This window comes from Pseudochaenichthys georgianus, chromosome 4 (assembly GCF_902827115.2).
Source record: "Pseudochaenichthys georgianus chromosome 4, fPseGeo1.2, whole genome shotgun sequence".
In the NCBI taxonomy this organism is placed as follows: Eukaryota; Metazoa; Chordata; class Actinopteri; order Perciformes; family Channichthyidae; genus Pseudochaenichthys; species Pseudochaenichthys georgianus.
The window spans coordinates 4,961,055-4,984,561 of NC_047506.1; the positions used below are offsets into that span (position 1 = coordinate 4,961,055).

The 23,507-nt window shown below is 41.4% G+C and overlaps 2 protein-coding genes across 3 annotated transcripts; both read left to right on the top strand.

Annotated features, from left to right (window-relative positions):
* The first annotated feature begins 288 nt into the window (after positions 1-288).
* selp (selectin P) lies at positions 289-20,637 on the top strand. The gene is made up of 26 exons (XM_071202971.1): positions 289-378; positions 494-566; positions 669-1,064; positions 1,228-1,332; positions 1,429-1,620; positions 1,746-1,937; positions 2,087-2,275; positions 2,371-2,553; positions 2,640-2,846; positions 2,967-3,146; positions 3,250-3,382; positions 3,480-3,529; positions 14,553-14,560; positions 14,635-14,713; positions 14,802-15,188; positions 15,712-15,819; positions 15,902-16,087; positions 17,115-17,300; positions 17,406-17,588; positions 17,683-17,865; positions 17,966-18,151; positions 18,284-18,469; positions 18,548-18,736; positions 18,819-19,007; positions 19,919-20,041; positions 20,133-20,637. The coding sequence occupies exons 1-26, from the start codon at positions 376-378 to the stop codon at positions 20,198-20,200; spliced, it is 4,164 nt and encodes a 1,387-aa protein (XP_071059072.1). The 5' UTR covers positions 289-375; the 3' UTR covers positions 20,201-20,637.
* Positions 7,428-13,720, top strand: LOC117445270 (L-selectin-like). Of its 2 annotated transcripts, XM_034080801.1 has the most exons (10): positions 7,428-7,522; positions 7,603-7,661; positions 8,164-8,559; positions 8,718-8,852; positions 9,597-9,731; positions 10,477-10,611; positions 11,611-11,790; positions 12,636-12,725; positions 12,817-12,838; positions 13,436-13,720. In XM_034080801.1, the coding sequence occupies exons 2-10, from the start codon at positions 7,634-7,636 to the stop codon at positions 13,479-13,481; spliced, it is 1,167 nt and encodes a 388-aa protein (XP_033936692.1). In that variant the 5' UTR covers positions 7,428-7,522; positions 7,603-7,633; the 3' UTR covers positions 13,482-13,720. The 2 variants fall into 2 exon arrangements, with proteins under 2 accessions (XP_033936692.1, XP_071058931.1); XM_071202830.1 differs by lacking the exon at positions 8,718-8,852.
* Positions 20,638-23,507: the final 2,870 nt, after the last annotated feature.

Consider the following 23,507-nt stretch of genomic DNA (forward strand, 5'->3'; position numbering starts at 1 on the left):
ATTGTAAAGTACAACTACTTCAAAATGGTACTTAAATGTATAAGATGGTCTCCAGTGAGAATGATAGCAAAAGGAATAATTGAAATTCCAATAATAACCGAACATTTCTCCTGAAGCCGAGGATGTTTTGTGTGAGAGTGAGGAAGAGAGAGAGAAAGTTTCCAAGGACCCCCGGTGGGGAGGAGGGGGAGGTTGGAATTTCCACTGAAATCCCGCTTGTGATCAGGGCTTCCAGGAAAAGGGGGACCAGGCTGATGAAGGGTATAAAAGGCAGGCTTGGCAGCTCAGAAAACTCAGAATCATTTCATCCTCAGACGTGCTCAGACTAAAGAAATACTAAGAGTCTTCTGAAGGTTCTCACATATACCACTTAAAATGGTGAGTGTGGAGCTTTGTAAAAGAGTTGTCTTTACTTCAAACGCCTTCATTCTTTGTCTTTACTCAGTGTTGCATTTATTTCTCCTACTTGATATTTTTTACTTTATCCTTACAGGAATTCTTCTTTGGATTACTTCAAACTCGCAGGTCTAAGTCCTCATGGATCAACCTTACCTTTCTTTGTTCAAGTATGTTCATCCAGAATCACACTTTCCATTTTTATTTTCTTCTTACTTTTTTTAAATGTATCCTTATTACACTTCCATCTAACTTGTGTCCTCCCTCCTCAGTGCTGTGCATGTGGACAAGTGTCGAGTGCTGGTCCTACTTCTACTCCAACGACACAATGTCTTGGTCAGATGCTCGAACCTGGTGCAAGGTCAATTACACGGACATGGTGGCCATCCAGAACCAGGAGGAGATCACCCATCTCAACAGCTGGCTGCCCAGGAAAAAAACCTACTACTGGATCGGGATCCGCAAGGTCAACGATGTCTGGACCTGGGTCGGAACCAACAAGACTCTGACAGAGGAGGCAACCAACTGGGCAAAGGGAGAACCAAACAATGGAAAGCGTTTTGGGTCGAATGAAGACTGTGTGGAGATGTACATTCAGAGGGAGCAACAGACGGGCAAATGGAACGATGAGAGGTGTGGGAAGAAGAAGACCGCTCTGTGCTACACAGGTGAGCAAATGTTAGGAATTAGGATACACCACAACAGGTTATTGTTAATAAACCTGATTCTGATTCTACAAGAGCTGCTAATTTTTGCTGCCGTAGTTATTTTGCGTGGCTTTTAAATTCAAAAAGACTACAAGTTATATTAAAGTATTGCTTCTTTCCCTAGCTGCCTGTAAGAACGACTCGTGCCAGCATGGAGAGTGTGTAGAAACCATCAACAGCCACAGGTGTGCTTGCTTTGAAGGCTTTTACGGAGACCAGTGTGAGCGTGGTAAATAAATGTTAAAGTCCTTCAAATCTACATTGCGATAAGTCATTCACAGCCAGGTCCTGATATCTAATTGCGTCTTGTTTTCTTTGTTGGCAGTTGTCGAGTGTAATGAAGAGGAGGTGACCGTTCCAGATAAAGGAAGTGTACATTGCACTCACACAAATGGAAACTTCTCCTACGACTCCTCGTGCCAGTATTCCTGTGAGGAAGGATACCAGCTGAGTCTGTCCAGACCCCGGAGGTGCACTGCGTCCAAACAGTGGTCGGAGCAGCCTCCTACATGCGAACGTGAGTTAAGCTGCAAAAATAATGATATCGGTATTGTGTTTTCAAGTAATTATATTCGGAGAAACAAAATTGTATTTTCACAACCATGGAGTCTAAAGTGTTTTTGATGGTTTTGTCGTCAACAGTGGTTCAATGTCAGCCGATGTCGACTCCAGAAAGGGGGTCCGTGACGTGCTCCGATCCCCTCGGCTCCTCCAGCTTCAGATCCACATGTGTGTTTGCCTGTGATGAAGGCTATGAACTCGCTGATACACCTCAAAACACTCTGCAATGTGAAGCATCAGGACTATGGAATGCCTCACAGCCGTTTTGTGTTGGTACGTACATGTTTTTATCTTGCAAGACTCTCTTAGTATTCATTATACCACTGCTTATTTGTTTTCAAGTCTGTTTTGAAGAGGGGAAAGCTTTATGATGTTATTACAAGGCTCATGTTGACCTGGTCTTTCCTCCTTCTGTTATTCAGCTGTCCAGTGCCCTTATCTCCAGGAGCTAGATAACGGCCTTTTGAACTGTGGAGACGATGCAGATGTGAGGTTCAGCTTCGGAAACACCTGCCGCTTCAGCTGTGCTCCGGGCTACCAGCTGGTGGGAGCCAGCAGGGTGACGTGCACGTCTGCAGCTGAGTGGAGTGAGAGGATGCCTCAATGTGAAGGTGAGGACGCGGCTTAAGTTTACTCCAAACTACTTTTATGTTTTAAGCCTTTGTGACAAACTTTTAACATGTGCTTTTTTACTTTCTTGTGTTAGCCATCACTTGCCAGAATCCAGAGGGAGCTCACATCATCACAGATTGCAATCGACCTGTGAATGACCTGCGACCAGCCTCCACCTGCAGCTTCACCTGTGCAGCAGGCTTTGAGCTGCAGGGAGCACACAGCACTCTGTGTTCTGAGGACGGACAGTGGAGTGATGCCACACCTACCTGCAAAGGTAAGGAAGCCTTTGTTCACACACATCTATGCTTGCACTTTGTTTTCTTGGCTTTGTCATGACATCTCTTAATCTTTATTTTTCAGCTATTGGATGTCCTGCCCCTGAGATCCCATCAAGTGCCCAGATCAGCTGCAGCCCTTCTCTGTCGTCACCTGTTTCTGCCGGGACCCCCCATCCACTTGGTATGGTCTGCATGTTCAGCTGTGATGAAGGCCATGAGCTGACAGGTGCACTCAGCATGGAGTGTGCAAATCCAGGCCAGTGGACCTCCACACCTCCAAACTGCACAGGTTTGCACATTATACTTAATATATATCATGATACCTACTTCTTCTACATGCATTGGTTAGAGTTGAGATCTCCTTTATCAATATGTGATGGTTCTAAATTATTACTGTTTCCTCCCACAGCAGTGAGATGCCCTCAGCTCGAGGCTCCTGAAAACAGCCATGTCAACTGCTCCAACAGTGATCCAGTATTCAACTCACAGTGCTCCTTCACCTGCAATCAAGATTTCTCTTTAGACGGACATGACCTGCTGACCTGTGACCGTAATGGCAATTGGACTGGAGAAACACCCGCATGCAAAGGTAAAACAGGAACAAATGTTAAAAGAAACGTGAATATAATATCAATTTAAAAATGCATACGTTTAAAAGGACCATTTATTCACATTTTATAATGTTTCCTCAGCTCCCGAGTCTCAGTTGGCTGCCATTACCGGTGGTGCAGCAGTAGGGGGCGCACTGTCACTAACTGGTCTGTCTTTGGCGCTGTGGATACTGAAGCGACTGAGGCAAAACGCCAACAAGTTTGAGCTGAACAGGTAAGCATTCAACACTCTTAAATCATACAAATATTTATTTTCTAAAGGCAAATGTTGAATTGCAATGCTCATTTTCTTTGTTTGTCTTCTCTTACAGCAACTCGGACATAGAGACTCCTCCACAAACCTACAGAAACAGCATCGACAGCCTCATATAAAACACATATTAAGACCATTTATAACATAACATAGTGAGTGACCTGTCGTAGTAATGTGAATAATATGTATACAAAACTTAAAGAGCTATCTATGCTGAGAGGAAATGTTTTTTTAGATCTTAGCAATTGATTACTGTACTGTTATTTCTAGAACGTCATGATTTCCTCTGTGATGTTTAGACATGTATTTCCTCCCAAGCGGAGTTGATATGGAACACATTGTTCTACAGCCACATGTACGAAAACTGTCTCTTTTTATATTGCTGTAAATGTTACAAAAGGATTGCCGGTGAAATGCCATGTCATTGAAGAACTGTGAATATTTTGAATATATAGATTTCAGTATTTATGTGCTATTTATTTATCAGATTGTTATTGCATTTGAGATGCTTATTCATATGTCTGTATATTTAAAGCAGTGCTGTGTTTTATTCTTATAATAAAAAGTCAAAATATAATTTGTGTTTGCTCATTTTTATGCATCTTCCAGTATTATGAACGATGTCTATCAGTTAAGAAACATAGATAATAAACTGTCAGTTGTTTCATAACATTACATTGCATTTCGCTGACGCTTTTATCCAAAGCGACTTACAATAAGTGCGTTCGACCAACAAGATACAAACTTGAAGAAAACAGAATCATATAAGTACATCAGGTTTCATAGAGCAAAAACATTTCAAGTGCTACTCAACTGGCTTTAGATAAGCTTTGCCAGATCCATTCGCAGCATGGTACGCAAGTACCATTGTCTTGAAGTGGATTCTTGCAGTTACCAGAAGCCAGTGAAGGGAAGCAGCAGCAGCGGGTTGTAGCAGCGATGTTTGCAGTGAAGGACAGGTTGTTATCTAGGGTCACACCCAGATTCCTTGCAGTCTGAGTCGGGGAAACAACAGAGGTGCCGATGTTGATTGTTAGGTCAAGAGTGGGACAATCTTTTCCCGGAAGGAAAAGCAGTTCAGTCTTGTCAAGGTTGAACTTGAGGTGGTGAGCAGACATCCACTGAGAGATGTTCGCTAGACAAGCAGAGATGCGTGTGACGACCTGGGTCTCTGAGCGGGAAAGGAAATAATTAATTGGGTGTCGTCAGCGTAGCAGTGGTACGAGAAACCATGCGGGCTAATGACAGATCCGAGCGACTTTGTGTACAGGGAGAAGAGGAGGGGACCAAGAACAGAGCCCTGAGGGACCCCTGTAGTTAATTGACAAGGGTCGGACTCAGACTCTCTCCAAGTTACCCTGTAGGTACGGTCTTTGAGGTATGAGGTGAGGAGGGAAAGTGCAGAGCCTGAAACTCCAAGTTCTTGAAGAGTGCGAAGGAGGATCTGATGGTTCACCGTGTCGAATGCAGCAGGCAGGTCCAGAAGGATGATGACAGAGGAGAGGGAGGCTGCTTTAGCAGTGTGCAGTTCCTCAGAGACAGCAAGGAGGGCAGTTTCTGTGAAGTGACCTGCCTTGAAACCAGACTGGTGCGGATCCAGAAGGTTGTTCTGATGGAGATAACAGAAGTGTTTAAAGACAGCGCATTCAAGTGTTTTAGACAGGAACGAGAGGATAGAGACAGGCCTGTAGTTTATAACATCAGACGGGTTGAGAGTGGGTTTCTTTAGGAGAGGGTTTACTCTTGCCTCCTTGAGACTGTTTGGAAAGTGACCAGAAGTTAGAGAAGTGTTGATGAAATGGGAGAGAAATGGTAGAATATCAGGAGCGATAGTCTGAAGGAGGTTTGAGGGGATAGGGTCCAGAGGACAGGTGGTAGGGCGGGCAGAGGTAATGAGGGTAAGAACCTCACTTGGCGAGAGAGGGGTTAAGGAGGTTAGTGTGCCGGTTGAAGGTGGCTCAGGTGATCCAGCGGTGAGTAAAAAGGTGAGTCAGAAAAAGAAGAGCGAATATCATCAACCTTTTTTTCAAAGTGGTTCACAAAGTCGCTTGACAGAAGGGAGGAGGGGGGAGGGGCTTTGGGGGGGTCCAAGAGGGTGGAGAAGATGGAAAATAGTTTTTTGGGATTGGAATAGGAAGATTGGATCTTATCTTGAAAGAAAGTGCTTTTTGCCTGAGAGATCGAAGCAGAGAAAGAGGAGAGGAGAGCCTGATAGGTTAGGAGGTCGTCACGGTGTTTGGATTTCCACCGTTTCCGCTCTGCTGCCCTAAGGATGGTTCTATTAGCACGCAGTGTGTCATTTAGCCAGGGAGCAGGAGGGGACTGACGAGCCTGCCGAGATGTGAGAGGACAGAGAGAGTCCAGAGAGGATGAGAGAGTAGAGAGGAGAGTTTCTGCAGCAGAGTTTGGAGGTAGGAGTTGGAACGAGTCAGAGGAAGGGAGGGCTGAGAGCACCGATGAGGCAAAGGTAGAGGGGGAGAGGGAACATAACACTGATACACGGGAACAAAGGTTCAGCCGTTAACTACACACACCACACCAACTTTTCTGCCAATTAATGCTGACTCTGCAGGACACCATGTATTTTTTCAGAGGTCCAGGAGGAACCTTTTTACAAAAACAAAACAGACCACTTGTCTGTTTGTCTCACCTTCATCACAATGGTCGGCATGAAGGTAGTTGTATAACAGTGAGATTGTGAAGCAGGAAGGGCTATATTGCTGCAGTAAGCGGTTTGACAGATCATCACCATTGTTGTTCCACCAAATGTATATTCTACATGTCAGCACTTCAGCTGAGCCACAAATAGATCTCATATCTGCTGCAGAATTAAGGCAGCACGGTCATTTGTTGCTGTCATGACTTAAAAACATTTAAGGTGAAAGTTGAACAGAAACATTTTAAATAAAAAGCACTTTTCGAACATTAAGTATATGTAATCATGTCACAGTAGAGGCACAACATGAAATATGAATGTTATTATGACCATAATATGTGCTCTTTATTTTCATTTTTTTATTTGGTTGGATCACATTTCAACTTCAGTGTACGTATACATATGTAGTATAGTAGTATAATAGTTTTACAGAGTGGTCCGTCTTTTTCTTGATAAAACAACAACCATAAGCACAAGAACATGGGGTGTTTCCTTTTCAATATAAAACATTGACATTATAGACCACATGTATCAAACTCAAGGCCCGGGGGCCAAATCCGGCACTTGGTGGATTTAATTTCGGCCCGCAGGATAATTTCTAATTACTATTAGATCTGGCCCGCCGCCGCCGGTATATTGCACGCACACCTTCACTCAATCCTGAGGATTTCCTCAGCTCAGCTTTTAATTTTGGCCCACTGTGTATTTGAGTTTGACACCCCTGGTATAGATCATTAAATAAAAGATTCAAACAGTTAAACAAAAGAAGGGCATATTGGGGTAATATACACTTTCCATTTCTCCCAAATGTCCTCAAATGTAAGTTCCTGGAGCCTCATAGAGAAGGTCATTATTTCCATTACAAAGATTTCATAAATTATACCGTACCAATCATCTATAGGTGGGCTGTTTGGTTTGAGCCCATACTATGTCCTCTTTAAAGGAAAACATCATCTAACCAACAACAATGAAAACAGCTAAAGTGACAAAGATTATGAAATAAAATGAAATTGGAAGAATTATCAATTTTTTATGTATATCTTTGTGTTGGATCCATGGACCACACTGGGCACATTGTGTCGTTTGTGTTTCCTTGATTTTTCTCTTACCATGCATGACTTAAAAAAGCCACTGAAACGCCCGATCACACGCTAACCAGAAACAGGGGGCATTCCCGAAAGGTCTGTCCAGGTCTAAGAGGTCAGTTTGTCATTCATCACATGCATTCACTTTGTAAAGTAAACATCCAGTAATTCTCTTATAATGTTAGACAGATAGCCAAAGAGAAATATAAAAGCCTAACATTGGTCCGTGCTAAACTCACATTCACTTAACTGCCGTGGTATAATGTTGGATTTCGAATAGGAAAACAAGAATGTGTCTAAAGTAGCAAGCTTATTGACAACTATTTTCAAGGTCTACTGTTCATATATTACAATTTCCACGTAAGTACGTTTTTGCCGTTGTATTTTTATGATTGTATTCATCAATATTTCAGCTTTTGAATTGTTTTTTCTTTGCACAGACAACAGGCATTTGTGATCCCTCACTTAAAAATGAGGTGGATATTAATCCTTTTCCTTGGTGAGTATTAACTTTAACACTAAGGCACAAAAGTTAGGCTTAATGTATAAAGTAATCTACTAAAAATAAATGGAAGAGTAGAAGGGAATGGAGCTGCCGTAGTGTTAATTGATGCATGTGCTCAAAAATGAGTATACTGGTTTTAATTATCTTTAATAATTGTATTATATCTATATTGTATTTTTTTTTATAGGTTGTATGTTTCCTAGTGTATGCATTTTATGTATTTTATTCCATCCTATTTTTATACTTATGTTTAATATCTTATTTCTAGTGGTATTTATTTTTTTACATGTTTTATTTGTAATTTAATTGTCAGAATCCCATGGAATCCTATCAATCCCTTTTTGTTAATCATATCTATTATTCAATTAAATATTTGTATTGTTACGGTTTTTTTGGCATGCAATTTTTGTCAGGTGCTTCTATTGTTATTATTATTATTATTATTTTTATTTTCCTTTCGGGAATGATGGTTTTTTTCTTCCAAAATGTGTACTAGGAAGCTCATTGGCTCTCTCTACCTCTGGCTGGACGTATCATCCCTTCAAAATGCCCATGAACTGGGCCCAGGCCCGGCAGTGGTGCCAGAGCACCTACACTGACATGGTGGTGATCCAGAACCAGAGAGAGAACGACTATCTAGTATCCATGCTGCCAATCAAAAACCGTAGTCCATATTATTGGATTGGAGTCATCAAACACCACAAGAATGATCCCTGGACCTGGATTGGGAATAACAGCACGTGGGTTGGTGAGCATTCATGGGCAGCAAACGAGCCGAACAACAACCACAGCACCGAGTTCTGCGTGGAGATCTACGTGAACAGAGGAGAGAACCGAGGGAAGTGGAATGATGAGAAATGCAACGCTCGGAAATACCCTCTTTGTTATAAAGGTATATGTCTTTTCTTGCTGTAACAAATGCACATTTCCCCTCAGGAAGAATAAAGGTATTCTGATTCTGATCTGATTCTGAAGTAAAACTGATTGGGTTTCAAAGTTGTTACAGTTTCAAAAGTGGCAGAGGATTAGTGTTGAAGTTTTTCTCTACAGCTCAGTGTAATGAAACTTCATGTGAAAGAGGAAGATGCCAGGAGACCATAAACAACATGACCTGCCTGTGTGAGCCCGGCTTTGAGGGAGACCGGTGCCAAACAGCCGAGGAGTTACCTCTTACCAACAACTACAGTAAGTGAAGTTCATTTAAAGGACCTCATTTTTCCTAGTCCTTCTTAAACATTTCTCACATTCCCATATGTACACTGCATCCTAAAGGTACAGTGTAATTTGTTACCGTCATTGATGGACGAACTATTTAGATCCTTTACTTAAGATCAAGAACTAAGCATGTACGTCAACATACTCCATTGCAAGTAAAGGTTCTCCCATCATATAAATATGATGAGGAATGCAGCGCTCGGAAATACTCTGATGCTATAAAGCAGGGGTGTCAAACTCAATTTCATCACGGGCCACATCAGCATGAAGGTTGCACTCAAAGGGCCGGTTGTAACTTTAAGACTATATAAAAATACATATATAAATATTTAATATATATAAAATAATGCATTATATTACATTATTGCCTCTGCATTGGATTGTTATGGGATAGGGTAATAACTTCATAAAAAAAAAATGCATATTTAAAAGAAAAGGCAAATTCTCAGAAAAGTCAAATTTGAGATGCATTGTGGGACATGTAGTTTTTGGGCAACGTGCTTCTGTAAAGTAGCATCTAACCGTATAATAAAATTATTATATTCTTTGCAAGCTCTTGTGGGGCCACATAAAATGAAGTTGCGGGCCGGATTTGGCCCCCGGGCCTTGAGTTTGACACCCCTGCTATAAAGGTATGTGTAAAACTAATTGGGTTTCAAAGTTGTTACAGTTTCAAAAGTGGTACAGGATTAGTGTTGATTTCTTTCTCTACAGCTCAGTGTAATGAAACTTCATGTGAAAGAGGAAGATGCCAGGAGACCATAAACAACATGACCTGCCTGTGTGAGCCCGGCTTTGAGGGAGACCGGTGCCAAACAGCCGAGAAGTTACCTCTCACCAACAACTACAGTAAGTGAAGTTCATTTAAAGGACCTCATTTTGCCTAGTCCTTCTTAAACATTTCTCACATTCCCATATGTACACTGCATCCTAAAGGTACAGTGTAATTTGTTACCGTCATTGATGGACGAACTATTTAGATCCTTTACTTAAGATCAAGAACTAAGCATGTACGTCAACATACTCCATTGCAAGTAAAAGTTCTCTCATCATATAAATATGATGAGGAATGCAGCGCTCGGAAATACTCTGATGCTATAAAGCAGGGGTGTCAAACTCAATTTCATCACGGCCACATCAGCATGAAGGTTGCACTCAAAGGGCCGGTTGTAACTTTAAGACTATATAAAAATACATATATAAATATTTAATATATATAAAATAAGGCATTATATTACATTATTGCCTCTGCATTGGATTGTTATGGGATAGGGTAATAACTTCATAAAAAAAAAAATGCATATTTAAAAGAAAAGGCAAATTCTCAGAAAAGTCAAATTTGAGATGCATTGTGGGACATGTAGTTTTTGGGCAACGTGCTTCTGTAAAGTAGCATCTAACCGTATAATAAAAATTATTATATTCTTTGCAAGCTCTTGTGGGGCCACATAAAATGAAGTTGCGGGCCGGATTTGGCCCCCGGGCCTTGAGTTTGACACCCCTGCTATAAAGGTATGTGTAAAACTAATTGGGTTTCAAAGTTGTTACAGTTTCAAAAGTGGTACAGGATTAGTGTTGATTTCTTTCTCTACAGCTCAGTGTAATGACACTTCATGTGAAAGAGGAAGATGCCAGGAGGCCATAAACAACATGACCTGCCTGTGTGAGCCCGGCTTTGAGGGAGACAGGTGCCAAACACCCGAGGAGTTACCTCTCACCAACAACTACAGTAAGTGAAGTTCATTTAAAGGATCACATTTTGTCTGGTCCATCTTAAACATTTCTCACATGCATACTGTATATGTACACCTGTAGCAATACGATAATGTACATAAGCTGCAAACTGACGGGTGACGGATATTTATGTTTAGAGAAAGTAGTCATTCTTGAAAAACCCGCCTTGCATATCCTGTGATATATTATATTATACATGACATAGACAAAAAGTTTTTGATATACAAACTTATAATGACTAGGACTTTCTTAACTTTTTCCAAAAATATATTGGCTAATTTGACCTTTTTAGAATCTCATCTCCTTAATGTAGTGGCCACAGTATTTGAGAAAACGCATATTTTCCACCACCGTAAAATACAAATAGGTGATGAATTCCACAAAGAAAATGTACTGGTATTTTTTTAACAATGGGTTTCATATGTGCTAACGATAAGGTTCAACCATATCTAGTTATTTAGCTCAACTGCGACTGAACAGTGGCTTTTTAGGGGATGGGTTCAATCGATCATTGGCCAACTCTACAGTTTCCCCTCAGCTCTCTTTCTCTCATATTGGTCTTTCTGTAAACATGAGGCACCAATACAACCTGAAATGGTCTTTTGATAAGCCTGTTATTTTCCTGAACCAGACAATTGTTATGTGGAGGAATTTCTAAATAATACCGCAGTCAGCAATGTCAGATGTAACTTATTTCACATTACTAACTCACATTATGATGAATGGACTTCACTCCCTCTTTCCTCTGAATATCATATTCACTTCTCCTCTGTGCTTATAGTTAAATGCATTATTGTTGTATTTTAACAAGCTCATCATAAGCCTCGCATCTGTTTCCTCTGTTTCCTAAGGCCAGCCTTAAGATCACTTTTTAAATAGGGATTGCTTCAGCATATATGTGCCTCTGAAGATGAATTATTTTCACAGTACAAAGCGAGCGTAAGAAGTTAAATAATTGCATCCCTGTTAAACTTTAACCTGTTTGTGCCCCCAGCTGTCCAATGCCCCCCTCTGCCGCGGCCTGATAACGGATACCTCAGTTGCTTTGGAGGAAACCTCACATTCAACTCAACATGCCGATATGGATGCAACCTAGGCTTCCTGATTTTAGGATCGCCAGAAGTGACTTGTGAGGTCACCGGGGTGTGGAGCGGCCCAAGACCTACTTGTGCATGTAATTGAAGTTATACAACAGTTTAAAAGAGGATAAATACACCAACACCACAGTAATGTTTTACTGTTTCTCTGCAAATGTCATCTATCTTGCACATATTTAAAAGTTCTTCATTTTTCTCATTCTGCCTGTGCTGCAGCTCCTCTTTTCACCATTGATCTGAATTGAGTGGTTAGTTGGCCGGCTCTGTTGCGATTGGTCAACCACTTAGAGATGTCGGCCCCTTAGCCTCTTGCATACAATGTGACGAATTCAATGTTTATTTATAAGTTTATTAAGTATTTCGTATTAGCTAATAATCAGTAGTAACATTGTGGCTTTCAAAACTTAGTGGAGTAGAAGTATAAAGCAGCATAAAATGAACACATTCAGTACCAAAAATATATATTTAAGTACAGTTCTTGAGTTAGTGTACTTCATTAAATTCCACAACTGTTTGTTTACATGTATGCAGCAGAAACAGCAGTAGTAGTAGAAGTAATAGTAGTAGAAGTAGTAGTAGTAGTAGTAGTAGTAGTAGTAGTAGTAGTAGTAGTAGTAGTAGTAGTAGTAGTAGTAGTAGTAGTAGTATAGTAGTAGTAGTAGTAGTAGTAGTAGTAGTAGTAGTAGTAGTAGTAGTAGTAGTAGTAGTAGTAATAGTAGTAGAAGTAGTAGTAGTAGTAGTAGTAGTAGTAGTAGTAGTAGTAGTAGTAGTAGTAGTAGCAGTAGTAGTAGTAGTAGTAGTAGTAGTAGTAGTAGCAGTAGTAGTAGTAGTAGTAGTAGTAGTAGCAACCCTGTTTAGAAAAGTAAACATTGTTCTGTCTACGATTGTATGACTTAGGATAAAAATGACTGTTTTCCCTCAGACTACAAGCAGGCCCTGCTGGCTGTAGCTGGGAGCGCGGCGCTGTCAGTCCTCTGCTGCCTCTGCTTCTGCTGCATGAAGCGCAGAAAAAGTGAGAGTTTCTCAATCACGCTTCATTGAAATAGAGATGCATGTTATTGCAATCGACCATAGTAATCTTTTTGTCTGTTAATTTCTCACAGGAAAGAAACTTGCCCAACCAAGGTCAGTGTTGAAATGTACTCATCCAAAGCAGCGACACCCATTTATGCACAATCAATGTGAAAGTTTATTGCTTTTGTTCCTTAAAACGTTGGTATTTAGTTCACCGAATCATTCTGTCAAGTATTTTCCAAGAATGCAACCTCAATTATATACAGTACTTTACTTTACAAAAACATAACATAGTAGAATAGATAAAGTGGTGTACGTAAGTTGCAGGAATAGGGAAAATGTAAGTAATTGTTCCAAAAATGTGGATGTAAAATGAAATACTGTACATTATAAAACGGACAAGTCAAATCAAGCAATCTGATTGGTTCTTAGCCGTGATATACTGAGCGTATACCACGGGTAGAATTGTAAGTTACTTTTCACAACAAGTCAGTATCCCTCCGCGTCTGAGAAAAACAGTATACCGTTGGGCTGAAAAGCAAACGCTTCGCGTCGGGCCGACCCACGCCCCTTAGCTGTGATATAATGAGCATATACCACGGCCTGTCGTGAGCTATTGCTTAATTAGAATATATTCTGCACACTGAAATAATGTAGATGTCGATAAAAATATGTGACTCGATTAATCAATGTGTGTGTCCTTCATAGGCAGCCTGAGGAAGTGACAAGTCCGTTCTCTGAGGGACAAACATGAAGGACAAGTGGGACCTCATTTATGTCTTAATAAAATATATACTGACTGGAATAAAGTATTAATTGGATTCTTTTGAGTAAATTATTAACATTTAATGTAAGCAGTCACCGGCTGTAAGCATTTGTTCCTGATATATTGTATGTTAAAGCTTCATTGGGTTATTCTGTAGGGATAAATGTAAGTGTGTATTTGTGTGTACATGATTTATTTTTTCTCAGATCATATGTTAAAGGTGCATTTCTGTGGTATTATTGTTAAAGAAACATTAAAATGAATAAAACTAATTAAAAAAAGTTTGTATGATGATGTCTGTATGAGTTTGATGTACGTGTATATGAGTGTGTGTGTGTGTCTGTTGGTGTGTGTGTGTGTGTGTGTGTGTGTGTGTGTGTGTGTGTGTGTGTGTGTGTGTGCGCGCGCGTGCGTGCGTGTGCGTGCGTGTCTGTTGGTGTGTGTGTGTGTGTGTGTGTGGTCTAGCATTACTATACTTGTGGGGACCTACATCTGTTTACATAGTCACGTGTGGGGACTGGCTTCCCTTATGGGGACACATTGGAGGTCCCCATGAGGGGGATCATTAATTTTAGGGTGAAGACTTGGTTAGGGTTAGGGTTAGGGTTAGGCATGTGTTGGTTATGGTTAAGGTTAGGATAAGTCTCCAGGAAATGCATGTAAGTCAATGTAATGTCCCCTGAACTGATATGGTTTGTGTGTGTGTGTGTGTGTGTGTGTGTGTGTGTGTGTGTGTGTGTGTGTGTGTGTGTGTGTGTGTGTGTGTGTGTGTGTGTGTGTGTGTGTGGGTGTGTGTGTGTGTGTGTGGTGTGTGTGTGTGTGTGTGTGTGTGTGTGTGTGTGTGTGTGTGTGTGTGTGTGTGTGTGTGTGTGTGTGTGTGTGTGTGTGTGTGTGTGTGTGTGTGTGTGTGTGTGGCTGTGTGTGTTCCCAGAGAGTTATGGGTGGTATAGTATTGTCCTTCCTGAGAGGAAGTTACGGCAGATGTGATATTACAAAATTGGTCATTGGCTCAATTACCACTTTGCCAGTCAATGCAACAACAAGATTGAGTGAAGACAGATATGATGGTAAGACCTGTGATATATTGGTGTTATAAATTCACGTTTATGTGCAAGTATGAAAATATCTCTTTTGATTTCAGATGTTTCAACAATCAGTTGATACCAGACAAGGCCTGCATCACATTCTGCTGATAGCTGCACTCATTGGATTTGTCCAAGGTAGGTTTACATACTTTTACAAATTATTTTATCTCTTGTTTCTTCACTAGTTTAATTTTCGTATCATCATCCTTTGACCTCATCTTAGACCTGAGCAGCGGAGGAGGAGCGCATGCATGGAGCTACGACTACAACATCAGTTCAAACCGCAAATGGCTGGAGGCCCGTCAGTGGTGCGAGCAGCACTTCACATACATGGCGCCCATCAGGAACCAGGAGGAGAGTGACTTCATCAACAATTTTCTACCTTTTAATGCAAAATATTACTGGATAGGCATAATCAAAAGGGAGGGAGAGTGGGTCTGGGAAAAAACAGACGAGAAGGTGCCAGAAGATGCTCAGAACTGGGCGGCGAAGGAGCCAGATAACATCGCCGGTCAGGACTGTGTGGAGATTTACATCAAGAGGGGTAAAGACACAGCCAAGTGGAACAATGAGAACTGTCAGAAGAGGAAGGGAACCGTCTGCTATACAGGTTACATTTACTTATTTATGATTGACACATACACTGACTCCAGATGTATTTTAGCATGTGAGAAATTATTTTGTAACAGCAACAAGATGTTATCAGGCAACAGGAGAAATATATATATCAATTGAGCAAAATGCAATAAACACCTTTTTTCTTTTTTAAATTAATCTTATTACTGTCTGCTACATCACTACTTTCATATGTTTAGTCACTTTTTTTACAATGCTGATACTTTTTAAATGGCTGTGAACTTATTGGATTTGATTTCATTAACGTGTGCTTGCTCTTCTTTAAATCATAGTCTATTCATTTTATTTTAGCTTTTTATCTGCACCTATACCCTTTGCTTTAACAATATAAGTTGTTTGACAAATTCAGGATTTCTAATTATTTTTCTAAATCTGAATACAAATAATGTATACATTTGAATACACAATAGAACGACCTATTAATGAAATACAATCACGGGATGCTTGATACTTTATACACGTGTGGTAAGTAGTTGCTTCTTTCTCTATGTACGCAGCCTCTTGTAAACCAGAGTCCTGCAGCGCCAATGCGGACTGTGTGGAGACGGTGGGTAACTACTCCTGCCAGTGCCATCCTGGTTTCCTGGGGTCACGCTGTGAAGAGGGTGAGCAACACTTTAAACCACTCATAACCTTTTACTCTGAGTATAATAAACTGTCTATAAATATATTGTTTTTCTTCTTTAGCAATCGCGTGCAAACCCCTGCTAGACCCAGAACAAGCTTCCAGCAACTGTTCCCGTCCCTATGGGTCAAATCGTTTCAACTCTTCCTGCCGTTTCCTCTGTGATCTCGGCTTTCGCATGGTGGGCGAGTCCCCTCTGCTGTGCCAGGCCAGCGGACTGTGGACCCACCCTGTTCCTCTGTGTCAAGGTACAACTGGGGACCAACAATGTCAAAACTGTCCCAGCTCGTGGAGCAGGGTGGACCCAATGCTGAGGGCAGGAAGACTTAACAGAAAATACCTTTATTTAAAAGGTTGGGTACAAAAAAAGGCAAGGCAAAAAAAAACAGAACAGACACTGTACATTTTACATCAGTTTAATATTTAATATTCCATCTGTCACATACTTATGTATATATATATATATATATAATACCTTGCTTTATATCTTGTTATTGTTCATTTGTAAATTCAACATTTTTTATTTTCTACTTTCTTGTTTATTTCTTGTCTTTTAATTTGTATTGTACAATGCCATGACTTTTTATGCTGCAACACAAAAATATCCCAAATTGGGAACAATAAAGTACTATCTTATCTTAATACATGTTGCCCGATGTACACACATCTGAAAAAGACTAAACAAAAAAAGCAGGGCCTTAATACAAGCAGAACTGGATAAAGGAGGGGTCAGCAGAGTTATTGAGAAACAGGTGGAAGTAATAAAGATGGACTTGGTGGGAAAATACACAAACATAGGAAGTGAAATCAGACAAGACACAGGGAAAGAAAATGTTTTAAAATGTAAAAAGGACACACAAAAAACAATTGTGATTTCCAATGTCAAAGACACAATTAAAAATAATAACCCTAATTCTCCGTAGCTGCCACTTTTCATGTGATATCCTATTGTGTAATACTTGACTCTTGCTAATAGATTTACAGCCACATTTTGGTTAAACATAGCTGGCCTCAAAGTGCAGTCACATCCTGTCCAGACTGCACCGCGGATTAGATTCAGGTCGCACATGTTATCGCTTCACTTCACACTCATGTTTGCCAGCATTGAGAAAATAGCATTGTAATTTAATCTGGGTTGGGAATTATTGTTTCCTTTGTCTGTACTTTACGTAAGAAATCATTCTCCCACCTCATGCTTTTGCTATGTTTATATAAGTGGAGTCACAACACGTGTTCCATTGAGTGGCCTGATTTGTATCTATATCCCACCCACAGTAAAAAGGTGCTCCCCCGCTTTCTTTCCTGTCTCGGGCAATGTGACCTGTGTGGACGCTGTGGAGCCTTTCTCTTTTGGTTCACGATGCAACTTCACCTGCCAGGAAGGCTACTACCTGACCAGAGACGACACATACACCTGTCTGGCCTCGGGACAATGGAGCAACCCTACACCTACGTGCACAGGTGGGTCACAGAAATGATGTCAGGGCTCCCAGAAAGCATCAAAATCGTCCTAAAAACAAAAAATGTACACTTCTCTGATGATTGATCAGATTTCTTCTTCTGCAGTGGTGCGGTGCAACCGTTTAAAGGCTCCACCTCATGCCTCCATGCAATGTCAGGACCCAGGAGTGAACAGCTATGGCTCAATATGCTCCGTGCTATGTGAAGAAGGATTTGATCTGATTGGTGGAAACATGACGAAATGTTCCGCCCAGGGAAACTGGAGTCATGCACTTCCTGTTTGCCAGGGTACGTGATTAAGTCTGTTATTTTTTCTCTTTCACCTTAAATTGAAAACAAGTTTGTGTAATCCGTCTCTCCCTTGTCTCTCTATATCTTCAAGCTAAGAGGTGTGACCCAATAAATCCTCCTCATGGCTCCCGATCCTGTTCTGAACCAAACGGACTGTTCAGTTTTGGGTCTCTGTGCAAGACAACCTGCGACGAGGGCTTTCTTCTAAATGGGACCAACAGCACTGAGTGCACTTCCCAGGGTGTTTGGAGTGCAGACATCCCACAATGCTTGGGTAAATCTGTTGTTGTAATTTCTTCCCCTGTACCACTTCACCAGTCACCACATGAAATTCAAAACATTGCTAATCTTTCCCTCTCTCTGATGCCCTCCAGCTAAAAGATGTCCCACCCTGAGCTCCCCCTCTCATGGCTCCAGAGTCTGCTCTGGTCCTCATGGAGAGTTCAGATTCACTTCTCGGTGCAAGTCAACATGTGAGGAGGGTTTTCTCCTGAATGGGACGGCTGACACAGAGTGCACCTCTCTGGGCGCGTGGAGCACAGATATCCCACGTTGCTTAGGTATATTATACATCTTTGAATGATAATCTGTTCATTGTCATCTGTAGGACGACCCTTAATCTAATGGTTAAGGTCTCTTGACTGTGTTTTTAAAAAAAAAAGTATTTGGTGTATTGCTCTCTACCTTTACAGCTAAAAGATGTCCCACCCTGAGCTCCCCCTCTCATGGCTCCATAGTCTGCTCTGGTCCTCATGGAGAGTTCAGTTTCACTTCTCGGTGCACGTCAACCTGTGAGGAGGGTTTTCTCCCGAATGGGACGGCTGACACAGAGTGCACCTCTCTGGGCACGTGGAGCACTGAATCACCCCACTGCCTGGGTAATAAATCATATGAGAGCTGAGCACTTTATTTGCCTTATTTGTTCTGAAACTCATCGTTTTGGTTGCTATCTGCAGCACGGCCATGCCCCCTGCTGGACAAGGCCCCACATCACGGGAGGATGAACTGCAGCCACCCGTACTCCTCTTTCAGCTATGACTCCAGCTGTGACTTTGACTGTAATGAGGGCTTCTGGCTGAGAGGAACACCAACTATGACATGCAATACCTCAGGACACTGGCGTCAGGATCCACCCACCTGCCAGCGTGAGTGCTTAACTTAACTCACTCTTGCTGTTCTGGTTATCCAACAACTGACATGACATGCAATTTCTGTCTTTTGTCTCAGCGTTACAGTGTGAGGCTATTCCTGCCTTGTTTGGATCCCTGTCTATGAACTGCTCCCATCCTCTGGGGAACTTCAGCTTTGGCTCTCAGTGTATTTTTGCCTGTGAAGGGGGATTCTCCATGAATGGCACCGAGCTGTTGTTCTGCTCCTCCTCTGGGATTTGGAACGACAGCCGGCCAAACTGCACAGGTAATTAGATGTATGTCTGTGACGAACATGCAAACATGCTGATTTTCAACACTTTATTAACTAACTACAGTGCACTAAAATGACAGATTGCTAAATGTAATCGGGTTTGCAGGAATTTGATCTTAAACTCAAACATTGGACACGTGTCTTATGTATTTTTGTATTCAGATGTTATGGTGGCGTTAAATAAACAATTAAAGGTGGGGTAGGTAAGTTTGAGAAACCGGCTCGAGATCGCTAGAATTTGAAAATACACAACCGGAGAAAATCTGCCACTTCCTCACAGAGCCCCTCCTCCAACACACGAACGCGCACATGACCAATGAGGGCACGAGATAAGTTTGTGCCCCGATGGAAGGCTGACAGGCAGGTAGGCCATCCAATCGGATTGGTTGTACTTTTTACAGTATTACGGCTTCTACAGATGACATTTTTTTATGGATTTTTTGTCAAAGCACTTAAGATATTCATTGCTATCGGGATGTTAAGAGCATTCCATGGAATATAACAAAAAGTGTATCTCTAGCCGGTTCCTCAAACTTACCTACCCCACCTTTAAAGGATAACAAATATGATCTTCCTGAGGGGGGCATAACAGTTATTTATATTGGTCAATGAAAAACCCAGCCTCATTGTGGCATTAGAGCAAGTAAGACACAAAATGCATAAGAACACATCATCTGCCAACCATAATGTCTATTCTCTCATGTGCCAATCAGATAGAGGTTAAAAAGCGAACTGTGAAAGTGTACACATTCACCTGATGGTGGCGCCAGAGGGAAAGTGAGGGGATTCGCCAAACTGAATACCTGAACAAACTTTGACTGTGATGTGTCTTGTTGGGATATTGCAGTTTGATCAAGAAAACATTAGTTAGGAATAAAAACTATGATCTATATTTGTCTCTGTAGAGGATCTGCCAGTGTGGGCTGCCATGCTGCTGTCTACAGGTTTCGTAGTAGCCTACGTGGTCGTGCCGCTGGTCCTGATTGGACTGGCTGTGTTGATCATAAGGAGATTTAGAAAAAAGAAAGGTGAGACCGACTGAAATGCTGCCGTACAGTTTCACGTACTGTATGCAGCATGTTGTAGCACTCAGTTTATTCCTGTTTCTGATCTTTGCAGGAAATAACATGTCTGAAGCACCAGCATGGGGAGACAGAGAGAACCCAGCATATGATTTTGACTCATGATTTTTATAATCATTTCAAATTCTTTAGCCTAATGCTCTCAATCAATATCAAGCTTGCTTACTATACAACACTGGAACCAAGGAATTGCACGTAGTAGGAATAGAGCTTTGCATTGATGGGTTATTAGCGTCCTTGGGTTTCGTGAAAGGCGCTATATAAATTGAAATTATTATTATTATTATTATTATTATTATTATTACAATTTCCACTCAATAAAAATGAGATCATTTAAGATTCAAAGACTTCATTTGCAAAAGCGCAATATAGTGGAGTTGTTGTTAATGAAAGTCTTAAATCCCAAGCTAATTATTCACATTCTGCATGAAAACCTTCTCATGTTCTTAATGGCACAAAGTACTGTACAGTCAATGTGCATCTTTTGCTCTCTGTCTTACTTTGTATATTGCTTGATTGACAATAAACTATTTTGAATTGTCTCCTTGATTATTACAGACTCACCAAATACCTCACTATAAAAGATGAATGGGATATTGATCACTGTTCTAGTCCTCGTCAAAGCTAAGTTGCAGCACATACCGGCATTCACCTATCACACACACAAAGTATACACTGGTGGCAAAGGCAACACCATCAACTTGATTACTTATTATGATTCAGTACATTTACATACATCTGGAGCACATTTGAGTTTGGTATTTTGCCTAAGGACACTTTGAATTGTAGACTGCAAGGATCAGATATCGAAAGCTCGACCCTCTGATTGATAGACGACCACTCATGCCCCGCAGGAGGCTCAGGAGGCTGTGAGTCTTTATCCATGTCCATCGGTGCTGAATGGGTTGACCCTGTGTTGCTGGTGCCCTCCCTAGCAGCTCAGTTTGCCCACATGTGACCTCCCATAGTGGAACTAATACTGAGGGGTCAATTTAGGAAGTGACAGAAAACCTTTGAGATTACCAGACTGCCACAAAGTGTCAAATTAGCATATTTAGTGACCAGAAAGCTTGTGTCACTGAATGGGGAGAAAGTGATCTATTATCAGTGTCTGCTCAATGTGTCACACTGGGCACCAATCCAACTTTTAGGGACAATACACTGCCCCGAAGTACAGTATCCTAGATTAACATGAACCTCTCACATGTTGTAGACAATTAGGGCTGTTTTGTATTTACTAATTTAGCTGTAAAGTCATCGTCTGGATTGTATCGATGTTCTTCCCTATGGCTGTGAGCTGCCAATGGAGTGTCTTCAGCAAAGCGTGTGCATCTGTCTTGGCGCTGCAACAGCATGAAGCCAATTATAGCGGTTAAAAGACAGAGGGTTTGCGGCCTGTGGTTGGCATGAAGGGTGCAATAAATAACCACACTGTCGACAGGAAACTGTTTGGCTACCGTCAGAATAATAATGAGGTTATTGCTACCCGCTGTGACCGTATGATCACGGTTTGATTATTTTTCACATCCCACCCACTGCTGCTGGCAACCATGCACACGTGCCAACTGTGCACAGCCTCACACACAAGAAGGGGAAGAAGGGCTGCAGGTGAGCAGTGGCTTCATTTCCTCATATGTACAGTAAGCCTCTCTTTATCTGAAGATACAAGGAAGTACATTATGATGCTTCAATCCTTGGAGCAAAGAGAGTTGTTCCACCTGCACACACACACACACACACACACACACACACACACACACACACACACACACACACACACACACACACACACACACACACACACACACACACACACACACACACACACACACACACACACACACACACACACACACACACACACACACACACACACACACACACACACACACCGGCAGCAGAGGTGGAAGAAGTATTCAGATGCTTTACTTGAGGAAAAGTATCTTATATTATTCTCAAAATACTTCATTATAAGTAAAAGTCATGCATTTACTTCATCTTACTTAAGTAAAAGTACAAAAGTGTTACCAGAAAAATGTACTTAAATTATAAAAAGTAAAAGTAATCATGGTGCAGAAGAATTGCGTTTAAGTGTGTTTATAATTATATGTATATACTGTATGTGACATGTCCAGATAATATTCTTGCATCAAGTATAGTTATACTGTTTTAGACAAACCAAGTTCTGATTGACTTTTTATACAATTTGACATGTGACTCAAAGAGTTAATCCACTAGTTTAGTTTTTGGAGATGCATTTTTTTAATTTTTTTAATGTAGCTAAAGATGTTTAATAAATGAAATGGAGTAAATTACATTATTTCCTTTTTAAATGTAGCGGAGTCGAAGTATAAAGTAGCACTAAATGGAAGTACTCAAGTAATGTACCTTAATATTCTACTTCCATTTCACATAATGTTATTAGGTTTGTTGAAAGCAATAATATTACGTTTGAATAACAAATTAGGTTCAACTTAATAGTAATGCCTTTAACTAACCTAATACAGTTGTGGGACATTTGTTGACATAATACATTGAATTAAAGTCAACGTTTCAGTTGTGTTCAGTGTACTGTACTGAAGTTCAATGTTGAGGTACTTGTACTTGAGTACTTCCCACCTCTGGCCAGCAGACACTAGCAGATACAGACACAGATACAAAAGCAGAGAAACACACACTGTGTATACTCTGCTGCACACTTCTGCAGCGCTGCTTGGCAGGAGCATACCGCGGTGACAGACAGTTAGATTGTTCCTGACCATTGACTTGCGCTCTCTGCTCGGAGAGGTCTGATTTCATAGTGGGAAATATGAGAAGGGTCCAGGAGAGGGTTCACGGCTGGGGCAAGGAGGCACTCCATACAGTAGGGCTTCATATCTCTGTGTCACCCTGGGCATTCTCCCCTGACACAGCTTTCAGCCCCTCCGTTGTCTGGAGGGTTTTCTCAACCTCCCTCCCCAGGATCGGTGCATTCCAGCTGGCCACAGAGCCTGGGTGGTCCCCCTCCTCCCCTCCACTCCTGTATGACTGTGAGGAGGGAACAGGCAGAAAAATGCAGCGAGGGCCTTTGACCGCGAGGAGCACAATGTGAGCGTTGATGATGGCGGCGTGGATGTGATGGTTACCTGCCACTGACCCATACAGCTGTCATAGCCCGGCGTTTCACAATCTGATGATCCACCCAACAGTCGGGGGGGAAGATGCCTCGCTGACCTGTCACCTAGATCGGATTGATAAGCACCGAGGATGGACTGACCCGGCGCTAACCCTCAGCATGAATCACAGCCCCACATTTTACACATTCACTGTCTCATACAGTATCAACAGCTTCTCTGAACCCACGACCTGAACAGAGAATATGAATGGCAACACATCGAAGATACAGGGTCCCGCAATTTAGTAAGGTCTCACT

Excerpts from the sequence above, each read along its gene's own strand:
- selp (XM_071202971.1), top strand. Across the intron at positions 3,383-3,479 it reads AACAAGTTTGAGCTGAACAG|CAACTCGGACATAGAGACTC; the intron begins GTAAGCATTCAA and ends CTTCTCTTACAG. Across the intron at positions 20,042-20,132 it reads GAGATTTAGAAAAAAGAAAG|GAAATAACATGTCTGAAGCA; the intron begins GTGAGACCGACT and ends TGATCTTTGCAG.
- LOC117445270 (XM_034080801.1), top strand. The coding sequence starts at position 7,634 with ATGAGGTGGATATTAATCCTTTTCCTTG. Across the intron at positions 7,662-8,163 it reads GATATTAATCCTTTTCCTTG|GAAGCTCATTGGCTCTCTCT; the intron begins GTGAGTATTAAC and ends AATGTGTACTAG. Across the intron at positions 10,612-11,610 it reads ACCTCTCACCAACAACTACA|CTGTCCAATGCCCCCCTCTG; the intron begins GTAAGTGAAGTT and ends TTGTGCCCCCAG.